Source organism: Zingiber officinale, chromosome 8B, assembly GCF_018446385.1.
Source record: "Zingiber officinale cultivar Zhangliang chromosome 8B, Zo_v1.1, whole genome shotgun sequence".
In the NCBI taxonomy this organism is placed as follows: domain Eukaryota; kingdom Viridiplantae; phylum Streptophyta; class Magnoliopsida; order Zingiberales; family Zingiberaceae; genus Zingiber; species Zingiber officinale.
The window spans coordinates 2,168,443-2,195,520 of record NC_056001.1 but is presented as its reverse complement, the minus strand read 5'-3'; the positions used below and the strand labels follow the sequence as shown (position 1 = coordinate 2,195,520).

At 37.7% G+C, this 27,078-nt stretch overlaps 3 protein-coding genes and 1 pseudogene across 4 annotated transcripts; all 4 read right to left on the bottom strand.

Moving 5' to 3' along the window:
* Positions 1 to 2,039: 2,039 nt before the first annotated feature.
* LOC122016412 (sulfate transporter 3.1-like) lies at positions 2,040 to 5,554 on the bottom strand. The gene is made up of 12 exons (XM_042573698.1): positions 5,156 to 5,554; positions 4,849 to 5,056; positions 4,559 to 4,730; positions 4,374 to 4,439; positions 3,898 to 4,011; positions 3,682 to 3,798; positions 3,452 to 3,578; positions 3,051 to 3,337; positions 2,783 to 2,973; positions 2,617 to 2,696; positions 2,450 to 2,526; positions 2,040 to 2,375 (listed from the first exon to the last, which is right to left on the bottom strand). The coding sequence occupies exons 1-12, from the start codon at positions 5,478 to 5,480 to the stop codon at positions 2,202 to 2,204; spliced, it is 1,938 nt and encodes a 645-aa protein (XP_042429632.1). The 5' UTR covers positions 5,481 to 5,554; the 3' UTR covers positions 2,040 to 2,201.
* A 5,545-nt stretch (positions 5,555 to 11,099) lies between these two features.
* On the bottom strand, positions 11,100 to 18,294 carry LOC122015630 (annotated as a pseudogene).
* A 2,012-nt stretch (positions 18,295 to 20,306) lies between these two features.
* LOC122015627 (sulfate transporter 3.1-like) lies at positions 20,307 to 23,921 on the bottom strand. The gene is made up of 4 exons (XM_042572619.1): positions 23,808 to 23,921; positions 20,787 to 21,002; positions 20,498 to 20,688; positions 20,307 to 20,412 (listed from the first exon to the last, which is right to left on the bottom strand). The coding sequence occupies exons 1-4, from the start codon at positions 23,919 to 23,921 to the stop codon at positions 20,331 to 20,333; spliced, it is 603 nt and encodes a 200-aa protein (XP_042428553.1). The 3' UTR covers positions 20,307 to 20,330.
* Positions 23,315 to 26,565, bottom strand: LOC122015475. Of its 2 annotated transcripts, XR_006120909.1 has the most exons (4): positions 26,303 to 26,565; positions 24,967 to 26,229; positions 23,808 to 24,884; positions 23,315 to 23,681 (listed from the first exon to the last, which is right to left on the bottom strand). XR_006120909.1 is itself a non-coding variant. In XM_042572382.1 (3 exons), exons 1-3 carry the CDS (start codon positions 26,435 to 26,437, stop codon positions 24,018 to 24,020), a joined length of 2,265 nt encoding a protein of 754 aa, XP_042428316.1. In that variant the 5' UTR covers positions 26,438 to 26,565; the 3' UTR covers positions 23,807 to 24,017. The 2 variants fall into 2 exon arrangements, 1 of the variants encoding a protein (XP_042428316.1); XM_042572382.1 differs by lacking the exon at positions 23,315 to 23,681 and having other exon boundaries at positions 23,807 to 24,884.
* Between the last annotated feature and the right edge of the window lie 513 nt (positions 26,566 to 27,078).

Sequence of the window (27,078 nt, the reverse complement as noted above, 5' to 3'; positions counted from 1 at the left end):
TAATGATAAGACAGTATTAAATATTTTATCTTTCAAAATAATAAAAAATAAATTATTTTACAAAGTATTTAATTATAATATTTTATTTTATGAATTATTAGTAATAATTAAAGTTGTATTTTTTTAAGAGAATTAAATATATTCGATAATTAACAAAATAAATAAATGATTATAATTAAATTAAAATTTATAAGTTAATTAAATATTAAATGAAAATTATAAATTTAATTACATTAAAATTATAAGTTAAATAATTTATTAATTAAAAATTATAAATAAATTAAATTAAACATCATAATTAATTAAAAATTATATAGAGATATTAAATTAAAAAATAATAATAAATAAAGATATATAACTTATAATGTAGGATTGTATGGAGGTTTTTTAATCACGGAGAAAATAATAAATTTTTATTTGTGATGGGTATCGATGTGACATAATATTGGGTACTTAAAAAAAGCTTTTAACTATTGGAGAGGTGCTAAACTCGAGTACTGTTGTGATCTGCCGAAGAACATCTACATCATTATTCTTATCTAAAATACATAATTTAAGATAAAAAAATTAATTTATTAAATTTGAGTATTCACATTTCACTACACTATATATCAACTTTCCTATTTTTTTCACTCTCCTTTATAATATTTAAGGAATAAAATTCATTGAGCATCAACATCAGTTACTTTATCTAAAAATTTTACCCTAAATTTTAGATAGGGTAGTTAAAAAATCTTTACATCAACTGTCCTATCCATTCCCTAAATTTAACATTTATGAATAGTAAGTGAAATTTAAGGAATAGATTCTATTCTCTAAACATTATAAAGAAGAAAGAAAAATAGGAAAGATGATATATGGTGAATTTAATAAAATAATCCTTTTACTCTAAATTATACATGTTGGATAAGGAAAGTGGTGTGAATGCTCTAAATTTAGAGAAGTACTATTAAATGCTAAATTTAGAGAATTGATAGGGTGGTTGATAGGGGTGTCAATTTCTCTCGAACACGATGGAGGATTCAATATCCGACTCGAATGGGGCAGGGTATGGAGGGACTATTAATACCCGATACTTGACCCGAATACTCGATTAAATAATATATATATATATATATATATATATATATATATATATATATATATATATATATATATATATATATATATATATATATATATATATATATATATATATATATATATATTAAAGAAAGTTTTATTTTTTCTAAAATCAACTTATTATTTTTGTTGATATTAGGAGGAGATTATATAGATGTTTAAATTATTTTTTAAATTATATATATATAGAGAGAGAGAATGTTAATTTTAATATATTTTTGCTGAATGATAATAATTAGATAGAAAGAAGAAAAATTATAACTATAGAAAATATCTAATCATTTAATAAGTATGGATATATATCATCGATGGAGGATATAGAATCCTATCCAAATCAGATATATTATTATCTTATTAACTGATGTAAAGATTTTTTAACTTTATTATCTAAAAATTAGGATAAAATTTATAGCCAGACTAATGGATATGGATACTCTAATGCTTTTGTGACGATAAAAGAAGTATTATGCCATATAAAAAATTCTTAACCAAGGACATCAATTAAAAGTTAAGATGTCAACAAAAGGACATCTTAGACAACAAAGTGCATGCGGCCTGCCATTGTTCTCGTCCCTCTTCTTCCTTTGGCTGTCTCTGTGTTCTACATCTTCTCGGTGCCTTTCCTTATTTAGTGGCTTTTGTCCATTGTTGCCTCTCTCTTTTGTGGACTTTTTTAGTGTAGCTAGACTGTCAATTACTTTTTCACCTTCTGTGTTCCTAGAAACCTCATCAATCGAATTTCATTCGTTTGTGAACATTGTTGATGATTTGAAGCGCACTATCTATTTCATCTCGAAATCAAGTATTGATAATGATTATCATGTCAATTTGTTCTTTCAATTCCTTTCTGCAATTGCTTGTAATCAATTACTATTAAAATCAGTAGCTCTGTAGTTGAATGAAACAGTAACAGACAATGACGAAGAGTTTTTACCATGATTATTTCCCTCCACAACGTAACAAAGGCATGATACTTCCATCCTAAATAATACAACTTACAGTATTCCATCTCTAGCCAAAGGATTACCACAAAATTCCCTCATCGCAAATCTCCAACATTTCTTACTGCACAATCAAATCTAAACAACATTCTCGCACGAAGCGCCATTAGACTTGCAAGTGTGCAGCATGAAGTCGCAGGACGCGACGGCGTCAGCAACAGTTAGGAAGATCCATTCATGGCCAATGGCTTCAAGGACCTTCGACGAGTCCAGCTTCTTCATTACCTCACTTCCTGGGTTTGCTAACACAAGCTGAAAAGAAACGATCAAATTAGCATGCTATTGACACTGAAAATTAGTTAGTGATGGCACAAGATTTGCAGTACCTTAATGCCACTTCTATCAACAATCTTCTTCACCTCTTCCAGCATGCCGATTCCACTGGTGTCGATGCTGCCAACAGCTGCAACAATTGGAAACAAAAAATGGATTTGAAGTTTAAGAGAAAGAAAAAAAAAAAGAAGGTTGAGCCAAAACAAGTTGAGCTAATTACCACCCAAGTCCAGGATCAAGTACTGTAAACTAGTCTCCCCATTGGTTCTCTCTGTCTCCTCATCAATCCACCTCGAAATCCTATCAATCATAGAACACCAGTTTGTTGACGATGCCTTGTATTTGTAATTTCATCAAAGTACTAAATGATACGATGCAAAACCAACCTTTCTCTCAAGTAGCTTGCATTGGCAAAGTATATTGGAGCATCGATGCCAAGGATGAGGACTCCAGGAACACTTTGTGCCGCAGGATACTGATCGACTCTTCGATATGCCATCGAGTTGGGGATGCTGCCGAGCACAGTAGTCCTTGGCCTCGCAACGAAGAGCAAAACCCTCATCACGGAGATTGAAACCTGGAGTCGAACAGAGTATGTGGATTGGTGAATCAAGATTTGAGTAGTTTGAGCACGTGTTTTGACTAGAGACATACCGCGATGACTAATCCAATTTCAACGCTGCCGAAGACAACTCCCAAATATGCGCCTACGCAAACGCAGAAGTCAACCTTGTCGACGTGCCACAGGTGGATCGCCGACTCGTAATCGATAAGCCCTAGCATGGCGGAGATGATGATGGAAGAGAGGACCACCAAGGGAGTGTAGTGAAACAGCGGCGTCAAGAACAACAAGGTGATCATGACCGCGACCGACATGATCACGTTGGACATCGCCGTCTTGCAACCGGCGTTGTAGTTGACCGCCGACCGTGAGAATGGTCCTAAACGAACACCAGTAGTTTACATCAGTAATTAAGAACATGCATGTATGGTCACACTAAGTAATTAATAATATAAGTTCAATTGTTAGATGGGATTGGGGTGAGAAGAAGCACCGGTTGTTAGGTAACATGAGGTTAATGATCCAACCATGTTCATCGTCCCAAAAGCTATCATCTCTTTGTTACCATCGATGTGGTAATTCTTGAACATGGCAAAGCTCCTTCCGACTGCAATACCTTCCTGTATATACGTATGTATCAGCACAACCAGTTACGAGTTGTGGATTGGTTTCAATCCATCAGATTGAAGTTATGTCTTGAACAAATTAAAGAGCTGGACTTACGGCGAGGGCGATGATGCCGGTGATGATGCCGGTCTTAAGCGCAACCATGATATAGGGCGGCATGAATGTCAAGCTGGTTGCTGATGGAGGGTTTAGACCCTTTTTTAGGTGCCCAATCTGTAAATGTGCAGGGACAAAAAAGGTATAACCAAATGGAATAGAACTGGTGATTAATTAATTCCATCGTCTAGATCAAAGATGGCAAGGATTGCTCACCACTTGAACTCCATGGTTCTCTGCATGAGTGAGGTACACCAGAAGGCTTCCGAGTATTACAGAAGTCAAGGGGGCAGCGGCTGACACCCAGAAGAACTTTGGCCTTCTTTTGCTCTGTTTATTCAAACAAAATAAAAATAAAAATTCGAACTGCAATATTAATCAACTAAAAGGGTAGATCTCACTATCTCAGAGTGAGTCGATGGACAAGAAGAAGAGGACAACAACGTGTTCTCTGGATGCATGGAACGATCGATGACAGCAAGTACCAGTGCAATAATTGGCATGCATGCAGTCACGGGTTTGTGTCCCTTATGGATGCAAGGGAATTAAGTCCTTAAACTTTTCTACCATTTGCTTGATAAAGAATCGTGATCGTTCCTTATTAATTAAGTTGGTCACTTGTATATTATTTTGGTAATTAATTAATTAATTAGCTAGGAAAGTGAAGTTAACATATATATATAGATGCTTACAAAGAAACGAGTGACGAGAAGAAAGAAGAGGAAGCAACACCCCAGCACAGCACTTTCCCACCTCCACTGCATCAGAAAAAAAGAGACACGTACCATGCATGATCAGTTAGAGATCTCAATTAATCCAGATAAATTTAGATTTTGGGAAAAGTAAACAGAACGTGAAAGGGAGGAAGAGAATGAACCTGATGAACTTGAGAGAAGACTGATTGCAAAACAGATACGAGGTCAGTTGCTGTGGTGAAGTGCTGAAGACCGAGCATCCCCTTCAGCTGCTGAAGGCACACTACAGTAGCAGCTCCTCCCATGAACCCCACTATGGTTGCATGGGACAAGAAGTCCACTATGAAACCCAGCCTGCAACAATTAATACACAGTTTTAATTAATTCAAAAGCTGCAGGTTAGCTAATTGATGATAACTAGTTTTAGGTAAAAAAAAGAGAAGCATCGATCCTATATATAATTATATATTACCGCAGCAAGCCGAGGGAAGCTTGGAAGAGTCCGGCGAAGAAGGTGGCGGTGAAAGCTACATGCAAGTACAATGCAGGGTCCTGCACCGGCGAGATCTCCTTCCCCAGCATGGAGCTGATTAAGAGTGAGGCCACGGCCACCGTGCCCACGGCCAAGTCGCGGGAGCTGCCCATCATCGCGTACACCAGCGGCGGCACAAAGCTCGAATCTTTTGCATGTTCACGAATAGGAAATCAAACAATTAACATATTAATCCACTAAAAATCAGATTTTGACGGATGGGATCGAGGATGAGTGGATTAATTACAGAGGCCGAGGACGGGAGGGAGGTTGGCGAGCTTAGCGTAGCTGATGCCCTGGGGGATGGCGAGGCTGGCAATGGTGATGCCGGCGATGAGGTCGGACTTGAAGAGGGAGACGGAGTAGGTGGGGGCCCAATCGAAGATGGGGAGGAAGTACTTGAGTCCGAGCATGAACTTGCGGGGAACCGTCTGGTCGCGGAACTGCCGGAGCGGGTCGTCGGGAAAGAAGGTCTCTTTCAGGTTGGCCCTGAAGGTGTCCAGGAAAGGCCGCGCCGGCGGTACCGGCACCCGTCGAGCGAACTCCGACAACGTCACGTCCCCATTCCCCATGCAACTAAATAATTAGAGAATCGTAGGAGGAAGAAGAAGAGAGTCGATCGGTAGAGACTACAGAACAGGTTAATTGGCACAGAGAGGAGAAGGATGGAGGGTTTGTTATATAGAGAGGGGCATGAGCTCGCACTCCCACAGTGGAGGTGGCGTGTGGGTCCAGACTGGGACAAAACACGTGGCGGGTAATTAGTGGCCGTTGCTATCTAGGACCGAGAAGCGTCCACTGAGCTCACGTGGAGAGATCTGGTTGGACGAAGAAGGTGCGTGGAGGAATCTGTCTGTTGCAGACTTGCAGCGACGCGCTAACGAGAAACACGCCATCTCAATTGCAAAAGGCGGCATGCAATTTTGTTCGCCCCCCTCCCACTCGGACACGTGTCTTCACTTAATCTCTTTGAAATCATATTTTCTTCCTTAATTGGTTGATTAACCTCTAATCATTAATGTTTCCTTGTGATTTGTTTAACCACTTTAGTGTACTTGTAGAGAAGATATATGGTGGATAAAGATTGATTTTATTTATTTCTCTAGGGTCTATGGATGTATAATTGAATGATTCACGTGAATGTATAAGATATATTATCGTCTTGTAGTGCCCTACCTAGCAAGCGGTCAAACCCTAGTAGAGGGCATTCTCAATTAAGCTCCTTCTTCAATTTGGCTCGTTCTTGTCATTTCGACTACTCCAAGCCAAACAATATCTCCAAAGGACTCTATTTTCCAACCTTAGTTAGCTTGTCATAGTTGATCACTCTCATACTTTATGAGAACACCTTGTCTTTTCCATTGGATTCATCTCTTTATGATACCTAAAAGCAAATCAATCATCCGTGGATCTAAATATACAATCTCACCTCCAACAAATATAGAAATAATATTTGATTCTCAACTATTATATATTAGTTTAAATAGTTAATCATTAAAGTAGAAAGCATATGTCCACTTCATTTATTTTGCTTATAAGGGTACTCATAAATCTCTAACACAACCCATGTTATATTTATGTTATATATATAAAAGGACAATGGAATGGTTCATATATAAATACACACACTTGTTCAATATTGTGACATTTTCCTACCTTCAGATAAGCATCTTTATCCTTAAGTTAATGGGAAGGAGATGGATTTTGTCCATGACCTAAGAAAGAAAGAGATTCCTCTCGGTGTAGCCTAGGACATCAAACAACTAACGAAAATAAATGTATGTTGGCAAAATTTTCTCTCTTTGTTTTTTTGAAGGAAATATTTTGCGCATAGAGTAACATGGCAATGCTTATATATGGTAATGTTTTGAATCAAAGGACAACTAAACAAAGCCTAATTGTTAGCTTGAAGATTAAAAAATAACTAATCTATAAAAAAAATGAGATAATTAGAAAATCCTTTAAAGTTTGTCTTTACTAAAAATTCTTGTGTTGTGAGATAATCTATTAGGCACCACATATTTAGATTTAGAAGTGCAAACGAATTGATTTATCAATCCTAGGAGGAGAAGAAAATTCTCCAGTTAATCTTTCATTAGCTAGAACAAGAAAATCTTTTGTTGGAATTAATAAATGCCACAGTGTTTTTTTTAAGATTGATTAGTACATATTTAAATCTCTATAAATTAATAAAAAGTATTTGTTTACCACTAAGCATGCAAGCCTTGTTCATAATGTCTGGAGGGAGAAAACTAACTACTACTTTTCAAGCTAGTTTCAGTAATCTAGTTTAATTCGGCATTAGGGATAGTTTTTGTTAATCAAGAACATATTTATATTTATAACAAAACACCAATTAATGATTGAATCTAATCCTGCCTAAGATTGTCGACGAACGAACCACTGATGAATTGACGCAGTTGCTAACTTGGTCACCAATCGCTTGGTAGCAACAAGGATGGGTGGGTAAATCTACTAGAGCCTATATTGAAGAAGATAAAAGCGGGTTAGAATGACGGCAAGGTATTCCCTGGTGATAAAGAGATGTTTAGGGTTTTTTATACATGTATGTACCTACTTGCGCCTGTAAAAGTGAGCTATCTTTTATAAAGCAACGGTTGATTCTTACATTCTCCACGTGTCCTCATACCTATACTATTGTTATCTACTTTATGAAATAATATGAAATGTCGAGATCTGCACGATCATTATCTACTTCTTGAAATAGTCCGAAATCTCAAGATCTACACATATGTTATCCATTTTTCGCGAAATAAACGACGACATTGTCTTTGATTGGGAGTGTCATGGAGTCAGGGCACCGTCAAATCAGGAGATGGCTCAGAAACGGACGACCCAAGGTCAGGAACGTCATGGAGTCAAAGTGTTAATGATAATCAAGGTTGTATAGACTCAGGAAATGATTTCGACTGATCACTAGAATAAATCGAGGAAATATATATGACGATCTATCATGATAAATAGTATTATCAGGTCCACTATCCATTAAAAATAAAAATATTTAATAATACGTTACAATCGATGAGTTTCGAGTTCCATATACTTATTTATTATTATTATTGGAGGCTCACCACAACACTTTAGTCAGAGAAAATAAAAACATAAAATAAATAAATAATAAATAGTGCTTTTGACTTGGCAGATAGCTACTTCTGCCAACTGAATTTAAATTATGGGCTGAATAATTTATGCAGTAGTGCGATGGCATCCTCAGGCACAGTTCAAACCATTATTTACGTTCCTTTTCAACAACTTTTGTAAATATTCCATATTTACTTCCAATTAATGCAAAAGATGATGAGTCAAACCCGAGTGGAACAAAAGTGCCGTCAGAATATTCTAGAGAGAGTCAACGCGCATTCATAATGCAGTATATCTGAAGTCAACGGTTTCATTAAGTCTATTATGGAGGAGCCGAATCTAAATTAAAATGCAAAATCAAATCCAATGATTGAACCTTTTGTATAAAGCAGATCCATGTTTATTTTTCAGTCATTACATTTTGCCACGCGTTCTATTCGATCAGCTTAATTAGTAGCAATACACATTCTTGATATTTCGAGGAACAAACATACATAATTTAAAGTTTCAATATCAGAGGGGCAAAAAAAAAGAGAATAAGTTTGCATATTCCATTGAATTGGTCCAATTATTAGGCATGAATTAATGCTTCCTTGTCCCTCATCACTACCACCCACCATATCCCTTTGGGCGATGCTGCTGTACACATGCATTGCATGGTTTGAGTGGCCGAGACACCACCCACATTCCATCCAAATAATGGAATTAAAAAAAATATACTTTGCATTCCAAGAAAAGTCCAAGGCATTATCACTAGCCCCTGGATCACTAATGCCCTTTGGCCTGCTAGCTTATAATTTGACTTATAAACAAGTGCAAGATATGAGTTGTAGTTATCTTGAGTGAGATATGAGATGCTTTAGAGAATTGAGAATATATGTGCTATCACTAGGCCCTTGATGAAATAATTGAGTTATCGGCCAACTACTTAATTTCTTCTGCATTCTACAATGTTCAGTGGCAAACAAGGATGATGAGAATCTGCTTTCTCTGCACCATCCACGTTGCTGTCCAGATCAGAATTAAGCTTCTCATCAGCCTATATCTCTCTCTCAAGTCTCACCTCAACGTAAAACCTTTGTGCTATAAGCTATCAACCTTCCATTATTCATAGCAATCATAATGCTTACAGAATCTGTATTTATTTTAAGTTCGGCCAGTCCCTGTGATACTCTACTTTCATGGGCCATATATATATATAAATATATATCAAATCAATTATCTTCTTGTGAGAAATTAAAGACACAAGATTATAGCTAGAAAGTTTTGGGCACTTAATAAGAGGCATAAGATGATAAGAACCCATTGATCATAAATGATGCCAGATTTATCCATTTTCAGTACTATATAAATAGACCCCATGATTCACTTTTCTACGTATGTGTATATATATATATATATATATATATATATATATATATTGAAAACGTTGGCATATTTTTAATTTCGGCTATATATTAATCATGATAGATTTATGATCAATTCTCGAGAAAATAATTTTGTTGGGTTGAGCCTCTCCAAACCCAACATTGCCCACGTTATATTGGGCCAAAAGAGGGCATCGCGTAGCGGAATCCAATCCACGCACACATGTAACTGTAACGGGTGCTACCAGCTGATTTTCTTCTCGAGGCTACGAGTATCCAGAAACTTCCATTAAACCTCCGAGGCTGCACTTGAGGAGGAGGGGAGAAGGGGGGCGGGGCGGATTTGTCATCCCTATCATTTCTCATTTTTTTCAAAATCATTTTTTTAGATTTGAAGATTCTCCGAATCCGTACTTAGGAGGAGGAGGAGGGGGGCGGGGTGGATTTGTCATCCTCATCTCTTTTTCATTTTTTCAGATTCGGAGATTCTCTAAATCCGAATCCACGGGGATCAAACTCTATCCTCGTCTCATACTCAAATTTAATTTATATTATTATTATTATTATTAATGATAATATCAATATTAATATTATTATTAATATTTTTAAAATTTTTAATATTAATATTAACACTATTATTAATATTTCTAACGAGAAAAGTTGGGGATAGTATTCTCATACCTATCTCAAACTCGTCCTATCCCCGAAAAAATCAGAAATCCTCATCTCCTTTTCAGATTTTCCCCACGGGACCCGAACCCACGAGAAAATTATCATCCCTATGCACTCCCACCACTGGCGCTTCCACTTCCACTTCCGTCTTTGTTTCCGTTCTCCCTAAAGCCACCACAAAGCTTGATCGAGCATCAAAAGAAAAAATACGTAAGTGTTTTATATGTAACAAACTCAGCGTGTGCGTGCTCTCTCTGTCATTCTCTCCCCCTCACCTTCTATTGTTTATGAAGTTCACAATGAGACAGGTAACTAAAAGATGCTGGACTCTTGGACTCCTAGACTGCCCGCTACAAGTGCTTTGCGATTTATCTTAATGATCGATAGAAAATTTCTGTAAAATCAGACTAATCACCCAAACTCGACGTTATTCAACCTAATTAATATTTTTTTTTTTTTTTTTTATGAAATTCGTCCTTCCTCAGTGTTGGCGGGGGCGAACATTTTTTTTTTTTTGTCATCATGTTTATCTAGTACGACCATCAAAAGAAAAAATACGCCTTGTGACCCTCGACCAGGCAGCAACCTACAGAATCACTCCTTGAGGTTGGGCACTCCAAGCTAGATGATGAGCTTGACAGGTTAAAACGAGACAAGGATTCTGATAGCACAACCGTGGTCTTGTCTCAGAAACTACTGAACCACATTGACACTGTAAGGCAGGAACTAATTCAAGTGACTGGCAGTGGGCCAACACAACAGAGTTTCCATCTATCTTTATTTTGATATTTGTTAACCTAACAACTATAAATATTGCTTTTACAAGATAAAAAATTTCCAAGCAAATTTTATACTTATTTTAGCACAAATTAAGATTGAAGACCCTGAAGTACATAGTAAAGCATGTTTCTGTCCACACAGAACTATCATAACAGATGGCACATATCCTCACCTTGGATGCTTGGATATTAGCATGATGAACCATGGTGCCAGATTCCCGTTTTAAGGAATCCTCTGCTCGCCAGAATCGCAATTGTCAGATAACTTGAATGGCAAAGTCACAGAAAATAAATCTAGCATTATGAAAATAAGAAAAGCTTCATTGTTCCAAATGAATCACATAAGGGCTACAAGCTTTTTTGATCAGGCAAAACGAGGGAAATCACATAACTGTTATTCCAGGTGTGAGGCCATAGAAATCTTTTGAATCCTCAAGAGGAAAATCTGATTGCTCTGTATAAATGACATTTGTAAACGAAACCTGTAGCGATAGTGTCCACATTATGCAGAGGGAAAGATTGGAAACAAATTAAACAATTAAGAACTTCATGGTTAGCATCCATTCTGACTAATGGTATACCTTGTAATATGAAGAGGAATAAGTTGATGGAGCATCAGGCCACATCTTTGCATAACAGAATCATGATGGAAATTTGTGATCATCCCCTGCAGTAAGAAAAACTCCCACAATGGAATTGGCAAACCTTTAGAGAATGCAAAACCACCAGAATCCTAGGTGCAGTTTTGTTGAGCTCTTCTCTAATGTGGTATTAAAGGTGATCAACTCGTATCATACTATTATCACTGTATAGTAATATTTAGAAAGTAACTAATGAGATTTGCCAAGCCATTAAAACACTAAATTTTAAGTTGATTATCATGCATATTCCACAGAGGGTACAACATTATCATAAAAATTATGCGGTTACTGATGACTGTCCTGAATGAAATTCACTAATAGTTGCCTTGTTAGAAGGTCAGACACAAGGCCTACAGCATAATTAAAGCTGCAAATGACAGAAAGTTTAGTAGATGAAACTCGAGTTAAACCTTCTAGTAATTCCAGTTCCTCTGATAAAAGAGTTGATTGCTGTTGAAGAGACTCCTCGTCGTCGCAACCCAGCTAATGTCATTAGACAGGGATCATCCCATCCATCAACCCACTTTTCTGTTACCAGTCGCTTTAACTGCAATAGGATGATTCATTAATAGATCATAAGTACATTGTGCTAATCATCGAGGACAGAAAAACAACAGACCTTTCGCTTAGACATGACAGTATTTGTAACATTTAAACGCGAGTACTCCCATACATATGCTTGGTAAAGGCCTAAAGCAACAAGTAACCAGTAGTATGAAGGACGGCGGATCCCAAACTCAAGTGAACAAAGCTGCAAAAGAGCAAATATTCATATAAAAATGTAGCAAGACATTAAAGAAAAGGGTTGTGATATAGGACATAGAATAAAGGTAGCCTGATAGATACTACTTCACTATTTAGACCATATAATGTTCCTGTGCTACCAAGTCAATCGTTACTTTTTAAAATTTTATGCAGACTTTAATTCTAATCCCAATATAATAAGAAGCTTGGAAAACAAAACCAATTTAGAAAGGAACAATAAATCCCTACAGAATCAACTGGTGAAACAAAATACATATTCCATAGACAAATGAATTACCAGAAATGCAGCTAATAAAGAAGACTACTTTATTTGAGCACAAGAAATAAACTTAAAGAGAAAATATGGAACACAAATCAGAGAAGTTATGACAGCCAGTATCTGAAATCAAAAATGTCCTTTGTACATAATTTGTCATAGAATGTGCTAAAATGAACCTCTATTGAATGAAGATTTTTTTTAGTCTAATTCTCCAAAGGTTATTGGTGAAAATCAGTTTAAACTGAAGATTTTGATATATCTAATTAACTGTTGATCCTTCTATTTCTCAAAACTTGTTCAATCAAGTCAATAGAAAGGGCAGCTGGAACTGGTGAAAACTAAAAGAAAAATGTTTAGAAGGAAAGACAATACTGCAATACTTTATTACCTATCCTATATTGTCTTTTAATTTCTATATTGTCTTATCTTGTTTCAGTAATGGAAGGCATCAAGGTCAGATTCCCCTCAAGATATCAACCAAATTTGAAAAGGATAATTGATAGAAGATCTTGATTAATGTTCTTACATTCAGTGAGCATCACACATCATTGGTGCAACATAGGACATTCAAAGATTTAAACCCTATCAAATAGAACGTCATATGATCAGGAATGCAATAACAGTCCACTGCACAAATATCAGTATTAAAAGGCATATGAAATGCTTAAGCATAGCAGACAGATTAATGAATGACAACTTGACAAGCCATTATGATCTACTAATTACAAATCCAATATACCTGGTTAGTCTGAATAGATTGTGGAAGGTACACTTACTGAATGTGTAACATTTTCCAGAGAATCCACTATGCAATGAGAATAGTCATAACTAGGATATATACACCACTTGTCGCCGACTTGAGGATGGTGAGCAAACTGTACAGAGTTTGTGGAATACAAATTAAATATTATTAAGTCTAAAAATATCATTGTGTTTGAGAGCAAATATCTCACCTTAATGCGATACACTATCAAAACATACATATCGTATTATCACTCTGCATATCTTGCTTCAGTCTGAGTGTAGCTTTTCCCTCCTCAATCAAACCTCTTTTCATGTCTTTAAATAACTTCAATGATTCTGCAATAGGTCTATCCCTCCATGGGCTGTTCATTTTCTTCTCTCTATACTCCTTTACTTCTTCTGGGGTCTGGAGAGAAAAATAAAGTAAAACTAGCAATTATTTTGCACATATTTATCTCATTCCTTCACAATCTAGTAACAAGAAATATTATACTTTCTTCAGTAACAATATTAATATACATAGCAAGCATATTGATGGCATCTCCAAACATAATTGCAAATAAATATAAACATACCACCTGATCAACATATGCTAGGCCTCTGTGTATCAATTCCACTGCTAGATTATACAATTCTTGAAAGTAGTCACTCATGTGGGTAACCTGATAAAATAAATACCAGTTTGATAATGTAGAAAATTATAATAAAAGAAACTAGATACCAACTTTGAAAGGCTGCCAACCCATCCATAGTATTATTTCTTGGTTATGGTCTATGTACTCTTTCTTTTCTGCTTCAGGATTTGTATCATGAACCTAGACGGCACAACAGCAAGCAAAACTACCATGGCGAATTAGATACACTCATGATACCTACATCAAACAGAAAATTACTATGTAGCTACTATTCTAATCCACACCAGAATTTGTTTGACGACCACATAAATAAACAGTGTTTAATTTACAAACCAAATTTTCATTTCAAGGAAAACAAACAAGAGACACAAAAAATTGACACAGATTATACCTAAAAATTTATCAGGACCACAATTGTTATTTTAAATGCAGAAGCAGCAAAGCAAAGTAGTGTTTAACACTATATAAAAGTGGAGAAGAGATGTAGTCCTCGCCTTAAGTAGCATGACCCTCCCCTATCTTTTGTTAAATCAATAAACAGTGCCTGAAGAAGAAAAACATAAATATAAAACTAATGACAAAAACGGACACCAAACAATACCTTAGTAAGCAGAATTATTCTACCTTAACATGGCCAATATGTAGATATCCATTAGGTTTGGGAGGAAAACTAGTGAAAACCTTCCCACCAGTAAACTTGAGATGTCTTTCCAGGTTCTCCTTCGAATTGTAAGCTCTCCAGATTTCTCCATTACTGAAAAATATCTCGGTGTGAACCTGAGATTTCAAAGCAGGAAATCAACCATAGAGAACTTATCATGCCACCAGAGAAGCAAAATGTGGAAGAAAGAACGAAATCAAAGCTTGAGCAGCTCTTTCAACTTCCACATAAAGGACTGTTGGTTGTTGAGTGTTATCTACTAAAATAAGAAAAGGAAAATACTCATTATGATCAGACAAAAAAGCATAAAACATTCTTCACTCGTAATGCAATGCTTATATTTATAACAGAGATAACTCATTTGTGGATCTAGATAATACACTGACAGAATAGCACAAGAATAAGAAAAGTACTATTTCTAACTAGGTCATCTATTCATATCAGATTAGAAAAATGGACCTAGTCATCACCTTCGTCTAGCAATGGAATAGAAAGGACTAGAATACAGTTGCAGCGCATGATAAGACAAAAGTTAAACAATCATGTACAGATTAAAGTTTGGATCAGATATGAACTGCTAAGCTGAGGAAAATGCAACTAGATATTGATTCTAGATATTTGATCAGAAAAATAAAAATATAATAAAGTGATAACAGGTAATCAAACAAATTGAGGAAGTACCTTAAAGTTTTCAGCAGGTTCTGGAAATATCAAGAATGGATTCACTTCCTCCTCCACACTTGGAACACATGCAATTGCATCACTTGCTTTTTCCTAGAAGTAAATGCGCACAGCTAAAAGAATACCCAAGGACCACAAAATGCTACATTTTAAGCAGCCAATAGCATTCTTAGCTCAACTTTCACAGGCTGTTCCTTTTTTTCAGAGATTCCTTATCATCTTCAGCTGTCTTCTCACCAAGAATCACTCAAGCTTCTGATCAATCAATTCCTGTTGATTTATCAAAATGAATTAAGAAAAAAAAATATGATGACATTAATGATTAAAATAAAATTTGCTAAGGACCTGTGCGTTCTATTACTTACCTTCACAATTCTGGCATCAGCCCACAGACCACAGGTAATGTTTTCTGACTTGACCACATAGATTGTCGACTGGTTTTGAACAGGAAGCAATCAAACACAAAATCACAAATGTACATGGTAACAATTTGAGGAGAAAATTTTCAAAAAGAAAAACACCAAATTTCATGAAATGGAAATGTAAATATACATGTATATAAATGAATAGGCACACCTAGTAATTCTATGGAAAGATAATTTTCTATGATAATGCATACAGAGTCAGCACACATTAAGTGGATATAGGTGCTCACTAACATGGTAGGCTAAATGCCTAAATCACATTACTAGGGATGCACAATGAAAAGAATCAGCAATTCATAAGAAAGGAGTTTATGGCAATCATGAGTTGATCTGTTTAGATCAACTTTTATACCTTTTCTGTTCAGAATTTTTTCTACATTTTTAAATTATAAAAATAATTGTACAAGGCAATAACTGGAAGAGGAAAAACTAAGATGGAAACAAAAAAACAATTGATGCGATAACGCTGTTCCAATATAGGATTCATATTTTCTTCAACAACAGCATTAACTGATGACTCAATCTCTTCAATTGAAATATTCACTCCTGCAATAATTCACACAGTAAGATTGGGGGGATAGTTAGAAACTGAAAATTCTACTTCCACCAAAATGTTATAAGACAGAAGCTAAACCCAGATAGATGCTCTTTTATAAAGTTATAATAGAAAAAATGTATATTATGAGCAAAGATTACCCCAAGAAGCTTTAAATGATGGGAATACTATGAGTTTGTTACAGCATGTTGGCTACAATGATATCTTTTACTAAATATTCTTAGTAAACCAATTAAGGTTGGACAACCAAAAAATATATTGATCGTTCGGAATTTTGATTGTGAAAAAATAAAACTAAAGGAGATGAATGTCTAACAACTATTTCAACTTCTAACTTGTTAGTCAGTATCCATATGTTGACTGATCTTAAAAAAACTAAAGCATCTAAAATCTAACTGTGCTTCTAACTCTAGTTTCCCAATCAGTATAAGAATGTTTAATGCACCAAAATAACAAATACCTCTAAAAGGACTAAATACTCCCAACTCTTATAAGTTTTTATCAAATCAAATAGACAATTGAATATATGTTTAACTCAATCCAGGTGTTTCCTTCTTCAACTTTTAATCTATAAGAAAGAGACAAATGTTAAGTATGTAAAATTGTAATGTCTAATAAGAAAAACATACTATAAATAACTTGTCAGATCACAATGTGGATGAGAATACAAGATTTTCACGATCATAACAATTGGCACTTACATTAGTAAGGTTGTAATGCAATCATTTAATTTAAGAAATTGTAAAGAGAAAAATCAAGAAATCTAGCAAGGTAAATATATTTAAACCTTTAAAAGAAATTAGAAGATGACAATTAGTAATTAATTTTGAAGACGCAGACTGACAGGATTGCACCAAGTGAAAATAAATCATCATGACAGAAATTAATAGGGCATTATTGATCCATGTTATATTTAGCAAAATACCATATCATTAATGGTAAAGTATTACAAGAAAAATCAGTAACATATCACCAATAGTAATATTCCTCAAAATAATACTAAACTCAAGATAGATTTTAATTTAATATTTCTGAAAATTTGATAGTAGAAGCTTCTTCCAAACTACAATGAAAAGTAGGAAAAGAGAAAATTGACATGTAGATGTAGAAACCCAATGTGAGAGTTATAAAAAGATTTCAGGTCAAACACCATTTAGATGCAATAACACTTGTACCTACACCACAAGCTTTTTCAAATTCATTCAACTATGGTTTCAAGTTCAACTGCGCTTAAAAATACTAAAGTTTCTTTATTGGAGACTGGTTTTTGAATGCTGGTTGACTATTGAATTCCCTTCACCTATGAAATACTATCTCATCCAATAGCCTGAGTTCCTTCGCCTTCTCATAGGTCAAAGTCACGATACAACCATGATTTTGATCGATTTCTTGGTGTGGAATGAGAATAACTTGACCAAAAGATCATGTGATGTCGTCAGCTTTTTGTTAAGGCGAACGCATCAAAGACGTCGCCAGAAATACTTTCATATGATATTTGAATAGTTATAATAAAATGAGGGAGGGCGCGGCGCTTGCCCTTGTCGGCCGCAAAGAGTAACGCGGAGTATGCCTAGCCGATGCGGAGCGTAGACACTAGACAACTAAGATGTTACATGGTATCATAGATAATAAGTCTGGAATTCATCGACCTTCCAGAGTAGTCAATGTACATATTTATAGGCTCTGAATTTAAAGATTCTAGCAAAAGTAGTTGATATTTGACCGCATATGTAATGTCTTCATTTATAAGAACATCAATAATCACAATATGTTGCTTCGATAAGATGTTGGGGGGCAGAGGTTGCACGCGCGAACGGAACAACACCGGATATTCCACAAGCAGCGGCGAGTGCAGACAGAACAATAACGATGCGAACAGCAACGGCGAACGGAACAACACGCGAAAAGCGAATAGCAGTGGAGAGCGGATCAGCACGTGACAAGCGAACAAGCTGTTTGTGCTAATCCGATCTTCACTTGCCGTGTGTTGTTCCGCTCACAGATGTTGTTCGTGCCGTTGTTGTTCGCATCATTGCTCGCCTTTGCTTGTGGAATATCCGATGTTGTTCCATCCGCGCGCACAACCTCTCCCTCGACATCTTATCGAAGCAACACATTGTGATTATTGACGTCCTATAGATGAAGTTATGACATCTGCGGTCAAATATCAACTACTTTTGCTATAATCCATAAACTCGGAGCCTATAAACATGTACATTGGCTACTCTGAAGTTCGTTGAATTCCGAATTTATTATTTATAATACCATGCAGCATCTTAGTAATCTAATGTCTACACTCCGCATCGGCCAAGTATACTCCATAGGTGCCTTACTCCTTGTAGTCGGCAAGGGCAAGCGTCACACCCTCCCCCAATTTATCATAACTATTCAACCACCTTATAAGAGTATCTCCGACGACGTCTTTGATGTGTTCGCCTTAACAAAGAAGTTGATGACATCACATAATCTCTTAGTCAAATTATTCTCATTACACACAAAGAAATCGATCAAAACTATGATTATATCAGGACTTTGACCCCCGAGAGGCGAAGGAACTCGGGCTATTGGATGAGATAGTACTTCACAGATGAATGAAATTCAATGGTTAATCAGCATTCAAAAATCAGCTTCCAACAAAGAAGCCTTAGCATTTCTAAGCACAGTTGGACTTGAAACCTTAGTAGAATGACTTTGAATAATCTTGTGGTGTAGGTACAAGTATTATTACATCTGAATGACGTTTAACCTGAAATTCTTTTATAACTCTCACACTGTATTTCTACATCTACATGTCAATTTTCTTTTCCTACTTTGCATTGTAACTTAGAAGAAACTTCTACTATTAATTTCTAGAAATATTAAATCAAAATCTATCTTGAATTTAATATTTTTTTAGAAATATTACTATTGGTAATATATTACTGATCTTTCTTATAATACTTTACTATTATTTATTAATGATATGCTATTTTGCTAAATATAACATGGATAAATAATACTCTGTTAATTTCTATCATGATAATTATTTTTCACTTCTTATTTTCACTTGGTGCATTCCTGTCAGTCCGTGTCTTCAAAATTAATTACTAATTGTCATCTCTTAATTTCTTTCAAAGGTTTAAATATATTTACCCTATTAGATTTTTTAATTTTTTTTCCTTACAATTTCTTAAATTAAAGGATTATATTACAACCTGACTAATGCAAGTGTCAATTATTATAATTATAAAAATCTCGTATTCTAATGCACATTATGATTTGACAGATTAATTATATTATATTTTTCTTATCAGATACTATAATTTTACATGTTTAACATCTATCTTTTTTTTATATATTAAAGCTTGATGAAGAAAATACTTGAATTGAGTTAAACAGACATTTAATTATCTGTTTGACTAGATGAAAACTTACCAGTTGGAAGAGTATTTAATCATCTTAGACGTATTTGTTATTTTTGATGATGTCTGCTCTGAACGGAAGGGCTGACATGGTAGCCTGCTGCTGCAGCAGCTGGAGAGGGGGTTCCGGGCGGAGCCTGCAGTGAGGGCGTAGGTCCGGCGATGGGGACAGCCGCCAGCTAGGGCTTAAATCTAGCGATGGGGTCAGCGAGGGCTGTAGAGGCTGCCGACGAGAGAGGAGATGGGGCGGCTGCAGAGCTATCGGCCGAGGGCGGCTGTTGGAGGCGATGGGGCGGCTGCAGAGCCGACGGCCGCTGGAAGTGGCCTGGTCGCGGAAGAGAGGGAGAGAGAGGGAGGGTCGATGCATGCGTGAGGGGGAGGCCGGCGGCGAGGCGGCGTCGGACGGTGGGTGGTGTGACGAGGGCGGCGGCGTGCGTGAAAGCCGAATGCGGAGAAATATCCAGCCCCCAGAACCCTAGTCTACGAAGCACCAAAACCCTAAAAAAAAACAAAATGTGAAATGACCCTCCTGCCCCTATTTCATATGTCCCGTTCTCTTCTCACCGCTTCAATTTATATAGATATATATTTTCATTTCGTGTTTTTTCTTTTTGAAACTTTTCTCCTCGAATTGGTTACTATTCATATTGATGATTTTGTTTTTAATTATTTCTGGTTCAAAACCAATTGCCAATCTATACATCATCTGTGGTCACCTCATGTTTTTGAGCTAATTACCACCCAAGTCCCAGATCAACTATTGTAAAAAAGTCTCCCCCTTGGTTCTCTGTCCCTTCATCAATCCACCTCGATATCCTATCAATCAAAGAATACCAGTTTGTTGATGATGCTTTGTATTTGTAATTTCATCAAAGTACTAAATGATCGATGCAAAACCAACCTTTCTCTCAAGTAGCTTGCATTGGCAAAGTATATTGGAGTATCGATGCCAAGGATGAGGACTCCAAGAACACTTTGTGTCGCAGGATACTGATCGACTCTTCGATATGCCATCGAGTTGGGGATGCTGCCGAGCACAGTAGTCCTTGGCCTCGCAACGAAGAGCAAAACCCTCATCACGGAGATTGAAACCTGGAGTAGTCGAACAGAGTATATGGACTGATGAATCAAGATTTGAGTACTTACCCTGCAACAGGTTGTTTGAGCACGTGTTTTGACTAGAGAGATACCGCGATGACTAATCCAATTTCAACGCTACCGAAGGCAACTCCCGAATATGCGCCTACGCAAATGCAGAAGTCAACCTTGTCGACGTGCCACAGATAGATCACCGCCTCGTAATTGATAAGTCCTAGCATGGCGGAGATGATGATGGAAGAGAGGATCACCAGGGAGTGTAGTGAAACAGCGGCGTGGGAAGAGATGATGATGAACTCGAATAAGGTCTGTTAGACTTGATATTAATTCATATCAGATTTAATGTGAGATTTTAATTGATTTTGATTGAACTTCATTAATTGATAGAGTTTTAATTGTATTAATTTTAGATCATATAGATTTTTAAAATGGTAAGGAGTTTAAATATATCTTTTATTATTTATTTCGACTTTTTGAGATCAATCTGAAATTTTAATTGATTCTTTTAGTAATATTTTAATATTTATGGAAAAGCTAAAATATATAATGAGAGCATATTTGGACTCCTTATAACATTAGAAAGTCATAAGATTTTAAATGAGTATAATCTGAACTCTCTAAGTCAATTAATTAATTTTAACTGAAATCAACTGAAATTCCACGTGATGTCTGATGGGATTTCAGCTAATTCTTTAATATCTCCATAAAATCATAAATAAACAATAGATAGTATATTTAAATTTTTTGTAATACCAAGAATCCACATGTCATGAAATTGATGTGATCGGAGCTTTCTAAGTTAATTAGTGAGTTTTGGTCAAAATTTACTAATTGACATAGAAAACTCCGATGATATATAACTATTTCAATTCATATGATTTTCTAAGTTACAAAGAATTTAAATATCTCATTCATTATTATTTTCACTTTTATATAATGGTATTGTTTTGAAAAAAAAAAAGTTGAATAAATCAATTGGTAAAAGAAAGAAGCAAAAAGATTTGCTTTCCATGAGTGAAGAGAAAGACGGGAGAGAGAAGGGAGAGATTAGATGTTAAGGTTGCATATGGTTGGTAGAGGGTAGAATGGAAAGACTAAATTAGTGTGCCCTTGATAATTCTTATATCTTTTTGATCAATTCATAAAGTTAGGTGACCTTTTGATAAATTGTAGAAAATATTTATATGAACAAATAAACAAAAATTGAAATTGACATAAATTATATTTTAAATTTATTTAGTAAAAGCCGTTTATTGGACTTATTTACTTTCAAAATTAATCGTGTAAAATTTAAACATTTAAATTATAAAAATAAATAAGTTGAGCAGTCCTGTCAAAATCAATCGGTAAGTCAAGTGGGCAAAGTTGATTAACCAACTTAAGTTGACTTTTCAAGGTTTTAATGGATTCAAGTGTGGAGCTAATATTGAACAGTTTGAGTGGGTCTAATAATTCTAAGTGGTTTATTTGTGTCTAAAATCATCTGTAATGGGGATATTTGAAGATGATATATTTTTTAAATATCTTCAAATTCTAAATTTCCATTATTAGAAGGGATACGAATATTAGACATCATCGGAAGAAAAATTTTACTCATTGATTTTTATTTTAAAAAAAAGTGAGCGCACACGTGCCTAGCACACGTACGTAGATAGGCCTACAACAGGGGACACCTGCGTTGCTCTTTATTTTTTTATTATTTTTTAAAAATTCAATGAAGATATTTTATTTAAATATAAAATTAGATGTAAATTAATAAAATGATAATCACATATGAATATTTAATTAGAGAGATATTTAATTATAAAATTTGAAATATTTAAAAATGAGATATTAAGATTCATAAATATTTAATTTGTAATATATTTTATTATGAAATTTGAGATATAAGATATTTTATTGATAATATGAATGATGTTAATATATCGTAAGGAAAGTTGTGATGACTAGTCTACCTAGCTCAATAGTCTTACTCAATTGACTTTTCCTTTGGCTATTTTTTTTTACAAACCAATATTTCCTCTTGTGTCAGACAAACTAAAAATTATTTAAAAAAAAAAAACATAAAATGGCATTGAAAATATCTATATTCTCTCTGTAATTTTTTATTTTTATTTTTTTTCAGTAAGTAAATTATTTTGCTGGAAAAACAAACATATGAGAATGACTCGGATACTTTTTACAGTTCCCCATTTAAATTGCAATAATAGATATATATTGTGCAAATGTCCTCGTGACCTAGCTGTTCAGATAAAATATATTTTCTGAAAAATAATCAACTGGTTTTCAATAAAATATTTTAAAAATTATGTTACATAGTATCTATATTATTTTCATAATTAACTGGTATCTTGCTTACTGTAAATTTTACTGTTGAATAGGCTATGGATTCAAAACAAAAAATGATATTTTCAACGTTAGTTAAGACAATATTAAGTTCTTAAGGATCTTTTTCCCTTGAATTTTTTCGTTGACACAGGACTTTTCAATCACAGATCCGGTGTACCTAATTGAATGTTTAATCACATGGAAAATAATTTGTCATAACAAATAATGACGTTAGGTCAGCCTATAGTCATATACAATGATTGCTTTAACTCTCCACTAAGTTGCCTCAAGGTTTGGCTTAAAGGGTAAGCACATGATATTCTATCCAGATCAAACAAGTCGATCTCCAATATTTCATCTTCTATGAGTATCTCATCATGCCTTTAACACCTCCACTCCTATTGAACCTCCCTCTATTAGAGTGGGACCGCTAATGTGGCAGTTTTTTTTTTTTTAAACACTTTACTAAGTTTCAGGCTTTCAGCTAGCAATGAGCCAATGAGACTCACTCAGGCACATATATCTATAATAGAAACAATTAATTTTTTTTTGTCTTCTATTAAAAGACAGCTGAGAAGAAAAGATTGGAGCCAGAAAATTACTACACTCACCAACATACCTCACAAAATCAACAGCTAGTGGTTGTCTCTGTCTTTGTCCTAAATGAAAATAAAAAAGAGAGGATTAGTAGAAAGTCGCCAATTTGAACTTGCTTGAATCAGTGGTTTAACCGTCACTGTTTTGGGAACCGAAAAAAAAAATCTGATCGATCTGATCAGATTTACCTTGCTAGTAATAGGTTGAATCCGATAGGATCTCTTCCTTCTTGAATTTGATCGATATTGTCCATTCGCATCGCCTCTCCTGCTATCAGCCAAACCCTCACTACCATTCACCATGTGCCTTGTCCCCCTTCCTAATCGCAATCATTCAGAAAACGCTATGTTGGCCCCCAATTGAGCTTAAACTGGGCCTAGAAGTACCGCGATCCATCACTACCGTTTGTTGGTCTTGATTGAACCACGCCGACCGTTCGATTTGCTCGGTTTGGGCTCCCGCGGTGGGCACGCGTCGACGAGGTCGCATATGGTGCCGTCGACGAGGTCCTTGAATATCCGCCGTTCGATTTGAATGGCGGCCTCCGCCACCTCGGCGGACGGCCGGGCCCAGCCGTCGTGGTCCTCCCGCTCGAGGTCCCTGCGAGCCGCCATGCACGTGACGACGTTGACGTCGTCGGCGAACACTGGCTCACGCGCCCGCCGAAGCTCCGACCAAACCTCCGGCAGCATCGGGCCGGCACCCGCACTCTGGCTCGCGGCGGAGAGGGAGCCTGGGCGCACGAAGAACTCCCAGGGCGGATGCGATGCGCAGCGTTTCCGGTCGAGGATCTCCGCCACCGCGTCGAAGAGGAGGCGGCGGTGGAGAGGTACGGACTTGAAGGCACTGCGCTGCTTCTCGAATCGAGCATACACGTCGGTAGCGCCGGCGGGGCTGTCAGAAGATCGCAGGATCTGCGCCACGCACGCATAATCATCGTCGTTGCTCTCGACATCTTCCTCTCCTTCCTCCTCCACTCGCGCCGCCGGATCGTCTCCATCATTTGACGCAACCATTTCCTCTTCGCAACCAGGCAACTGATTTCCTTCGAAATCGATGGCGCGCTTCGTAACCAGAGAGCGCGGCGGCGAGGCTACCTCGAGGACCGAGACGGGACTTGGTTGCTGCTCCGTTGCTGCATTAGCAACTGGATCCACCGCGACGGCAGCCTGCGCCGCCGTAGTAAACTCCGCGATGCTGCTCAGCAATTGGTCACACCGCTTCAACAGCTGCCGTCCCGCCCAGTAATCCTCCGCCCAAGACTTCTGCATCACCACCCAAAGCCAAATCACGTGAGACCAAAGAAAATTGTAAACTAAGAATGGCCATGTTGCCAATTAAGGATACCTCAACGTCCATTGTGGGAGGGGCTGCGGTGGCGTTCGTATCGCCCTGCGCCGGCGAGTTTATTCTCTGCTTCGGTGCTACCTCTAGTTTTTGTCGCCGATTCGCTTGTGGTCGACCAGATGCTGGAACAGTGGCAAATCGGTGAGGAGGGGTTTTAGGTGGATTTGCGGCTGAGGTTCGGGGTCGTGGTAGCAGAGTCTGCACAGAATCCGTCGCACTTGAGATCCTCCGCTTGGCAGAGGAGTTCGGGGTCCGTTCCTTCGTCCCATTTTCTACCCTTCGGTTTTGCCGTAGCGAAGGAATGGCTGCCTCTTCTACGTTGTTCCTCCGACCAGCGATGGATTTGGAAGCCATCTGCGGACGAGGCTCTGCTGATGGTGGCCTGGGCGGCGAGGGAACAGGTTCAATGACGACGATTGGTGAGTAATTGGAAAACCTAGAATAGAGGTCGCGGCGATCACTGATATGGTGATCAGATGGCGTGGAGTGGAGAAGTCCCTTGAGCTGAAGAGCTTCCAGTATTTGCTTCAGCGTCTCCAAATCCCTCGGCGCTTCATCCATTCCTCGAATCAAATGCCGTTTCTCGAGTTCAATTGGGAGCAATCCGCGTCTCTTCGGCTCGGGGAAGAATTCGTCCGCGTCAAAGGAACTCTTCCTCTGAAGCGGTGGAAGGCGAGGTGTCTTCGCCTGAAATTTAGACTTCCTCGCCTCAGGAATACGAATGTCACCGAGATTTGCCTTTCTGATCCACTCTTCGACGGAGACACGGTCCGCCTCCGCCGGCGATCGTTTAGGGTAGACGTCCCCGTCGAGGAACCGGTAGGATGTTGCGTGTCCAGGAACGCGAGACTCGGAGGCGGATCGACGGAGCTCAGGCCGGCCAGATTCACAGCCGCCCTCGTCGACCGCAGAATCTGGTAGAGCATCCAGCCCCATTAGCCGCGCTACGACACTAGGAGAGCGACGTTTCCGATTGATTTCGTCTGCCGCCTCTGAGGCGTCAGATTGTTCGCCGGGCGAGACAACCACAGCCGCCGACCAGGCCCCGCGCGCGCGGTGCCTGCTCTCGCCGTCGAGAGAAAGGCACTGAGTATCTCTGGAACGTAACGAGGACCTCGAACTATCAATGACCTCGACCAGCGGGAGACGGTGCGCCCGCGGTGGCGGAGAACGAAAATCTGGCGACGGGGACCGAAGACCGTCCTTCATCGAGCCTGAGGATGCATCCGATATCTCCGACGGCGAGGCGAACGAACCCATCACCTGAGATCAGAAGCCACCATCACAAAAACGGCACAAAGGGGAGACGAACGGCAGCCAAATTTTGCATACTCACCATTGGCGGTGGAGGGAGTCGCTTCCGTGCAAGGATCTGGTGCCGGTCGAAGAGGTGGAGGAAACCGGACATGCAGCCCATCTGCCGATCGAAGTGCTTGTGCTCGAGGAGGCCTCGGCCAGCGCTCGGCGCCATCACCGCCGTTGTCTACCTCTCGCGATCTACAACGACGTTGTGCCGCAACCCGTAACGTATGCCCTCTCTCTCTCTCTGTCTCTTCTCTCGCTCTCGCGTCTTTCCACACGAGAAACTTCGGTCCTCTCAGCTCCTTTTGAAGCTCTGTTGCTGGCTAAATGACGTTTTTGCCCTCACCCATCCTGTGGTCTTTCTGCCATCATCACCAAGACAGGGACCACAACTCCTTATCCAACTAATCGTACGCCACTGTCTTCGACCACTCGGATAAGATATAATCATGTTTCCTGTCCCGTAAAGATAGGGGAAAACTACACCTTCCTTTCACTCTGATTGGTCGGTGTCTTTGCCGTACGTATTAACGAGTCCACTGGTGAGCCCCGCTTCTCGTATTAATCCAATCAATCATAACACCGTTTAACTTCCTCATCAGCTAAACTCGGGTATCCTTGCTACCCTGCCTGACGCTTTTGTAACAATGAAGAAGTATTACACCATATAAAATTCTTAACGAAGGACACCAGTCAAAGTTAGACGTCCACAAAAAGGACACCAAGGAAACGAGTGGATGCTGACTGCCTTTGTCCTCCTCTTTCTCCTTCTTCCTCCACAAGCAAGTGGAGTTGGTTTTTGTTGCAGAG

Bases quoted from the DNA above. Each gene is read 5' to 3' on its own strand.
- LOC122016412 (XM_042573698.1), bottom strand. From the start codon at position 5,480: ATGGGGAATGGGGACGTGACGTTGTCGGAGTTCGCTCGACGGGTGCCG. The intron at 3,799-3,897 runs GTGAGCAATCCT...GCACATTTACAG, and splicing joins AGAACCATGGAGTTCAAGTG to ATTGGGCACCTAAAAAAGGG. The intron at 3,579-3,681 runs GTAAGTCCAGCT...ACGTATATACAG, and splicing joins CCGGCATCATCGCCCTCGCC to GAAGGTATTGCAGTCGGAAG.
- LOC122015627 (XM_042572619.1), bottom strand. From the start codon at position 23,921: ATGGTGAATGGTAGTGAGGGTTTGGCTGATAGCAGGAGAGGCGATGCG. The intron at 21,003-23,807 runs GTAAATCTGATC...CAAGTCTAACAG, and splicing joins TTCAACCTATTACTAGCAAG to ACCTTATTCGAGTTCATCAT. The intron at 20,689-20,786 runs GTATCTCTCTAG...CGACTACTCCAG, and splicing joins AAATTGGATTAGTCATCGCG to GTTTCAATCTCCGTGATGAG.
- LOC122015475 (XM_042572382.1), bottom strand. From the start codon at position 26,437: ATGGCGCCGAGCGCTGGCCGAGGCCTCCTCGAGCACAAGCACTTCGAT. The intron at 26,230-26,302 runs GTGAGTATGCAA...TTCTGATCTCAG, and splicing joins GACTCCCTCCACCGCCAATG to GTGATGGGTTCGTTCGCCTC. The intron at 24,885-24,966 runs GTATCCTTAATT...GTGGTGATGCAG, and splicing joins CTCCCACAATGGACGTTGAG to AAGTCTTGGGCGGAGGATTA.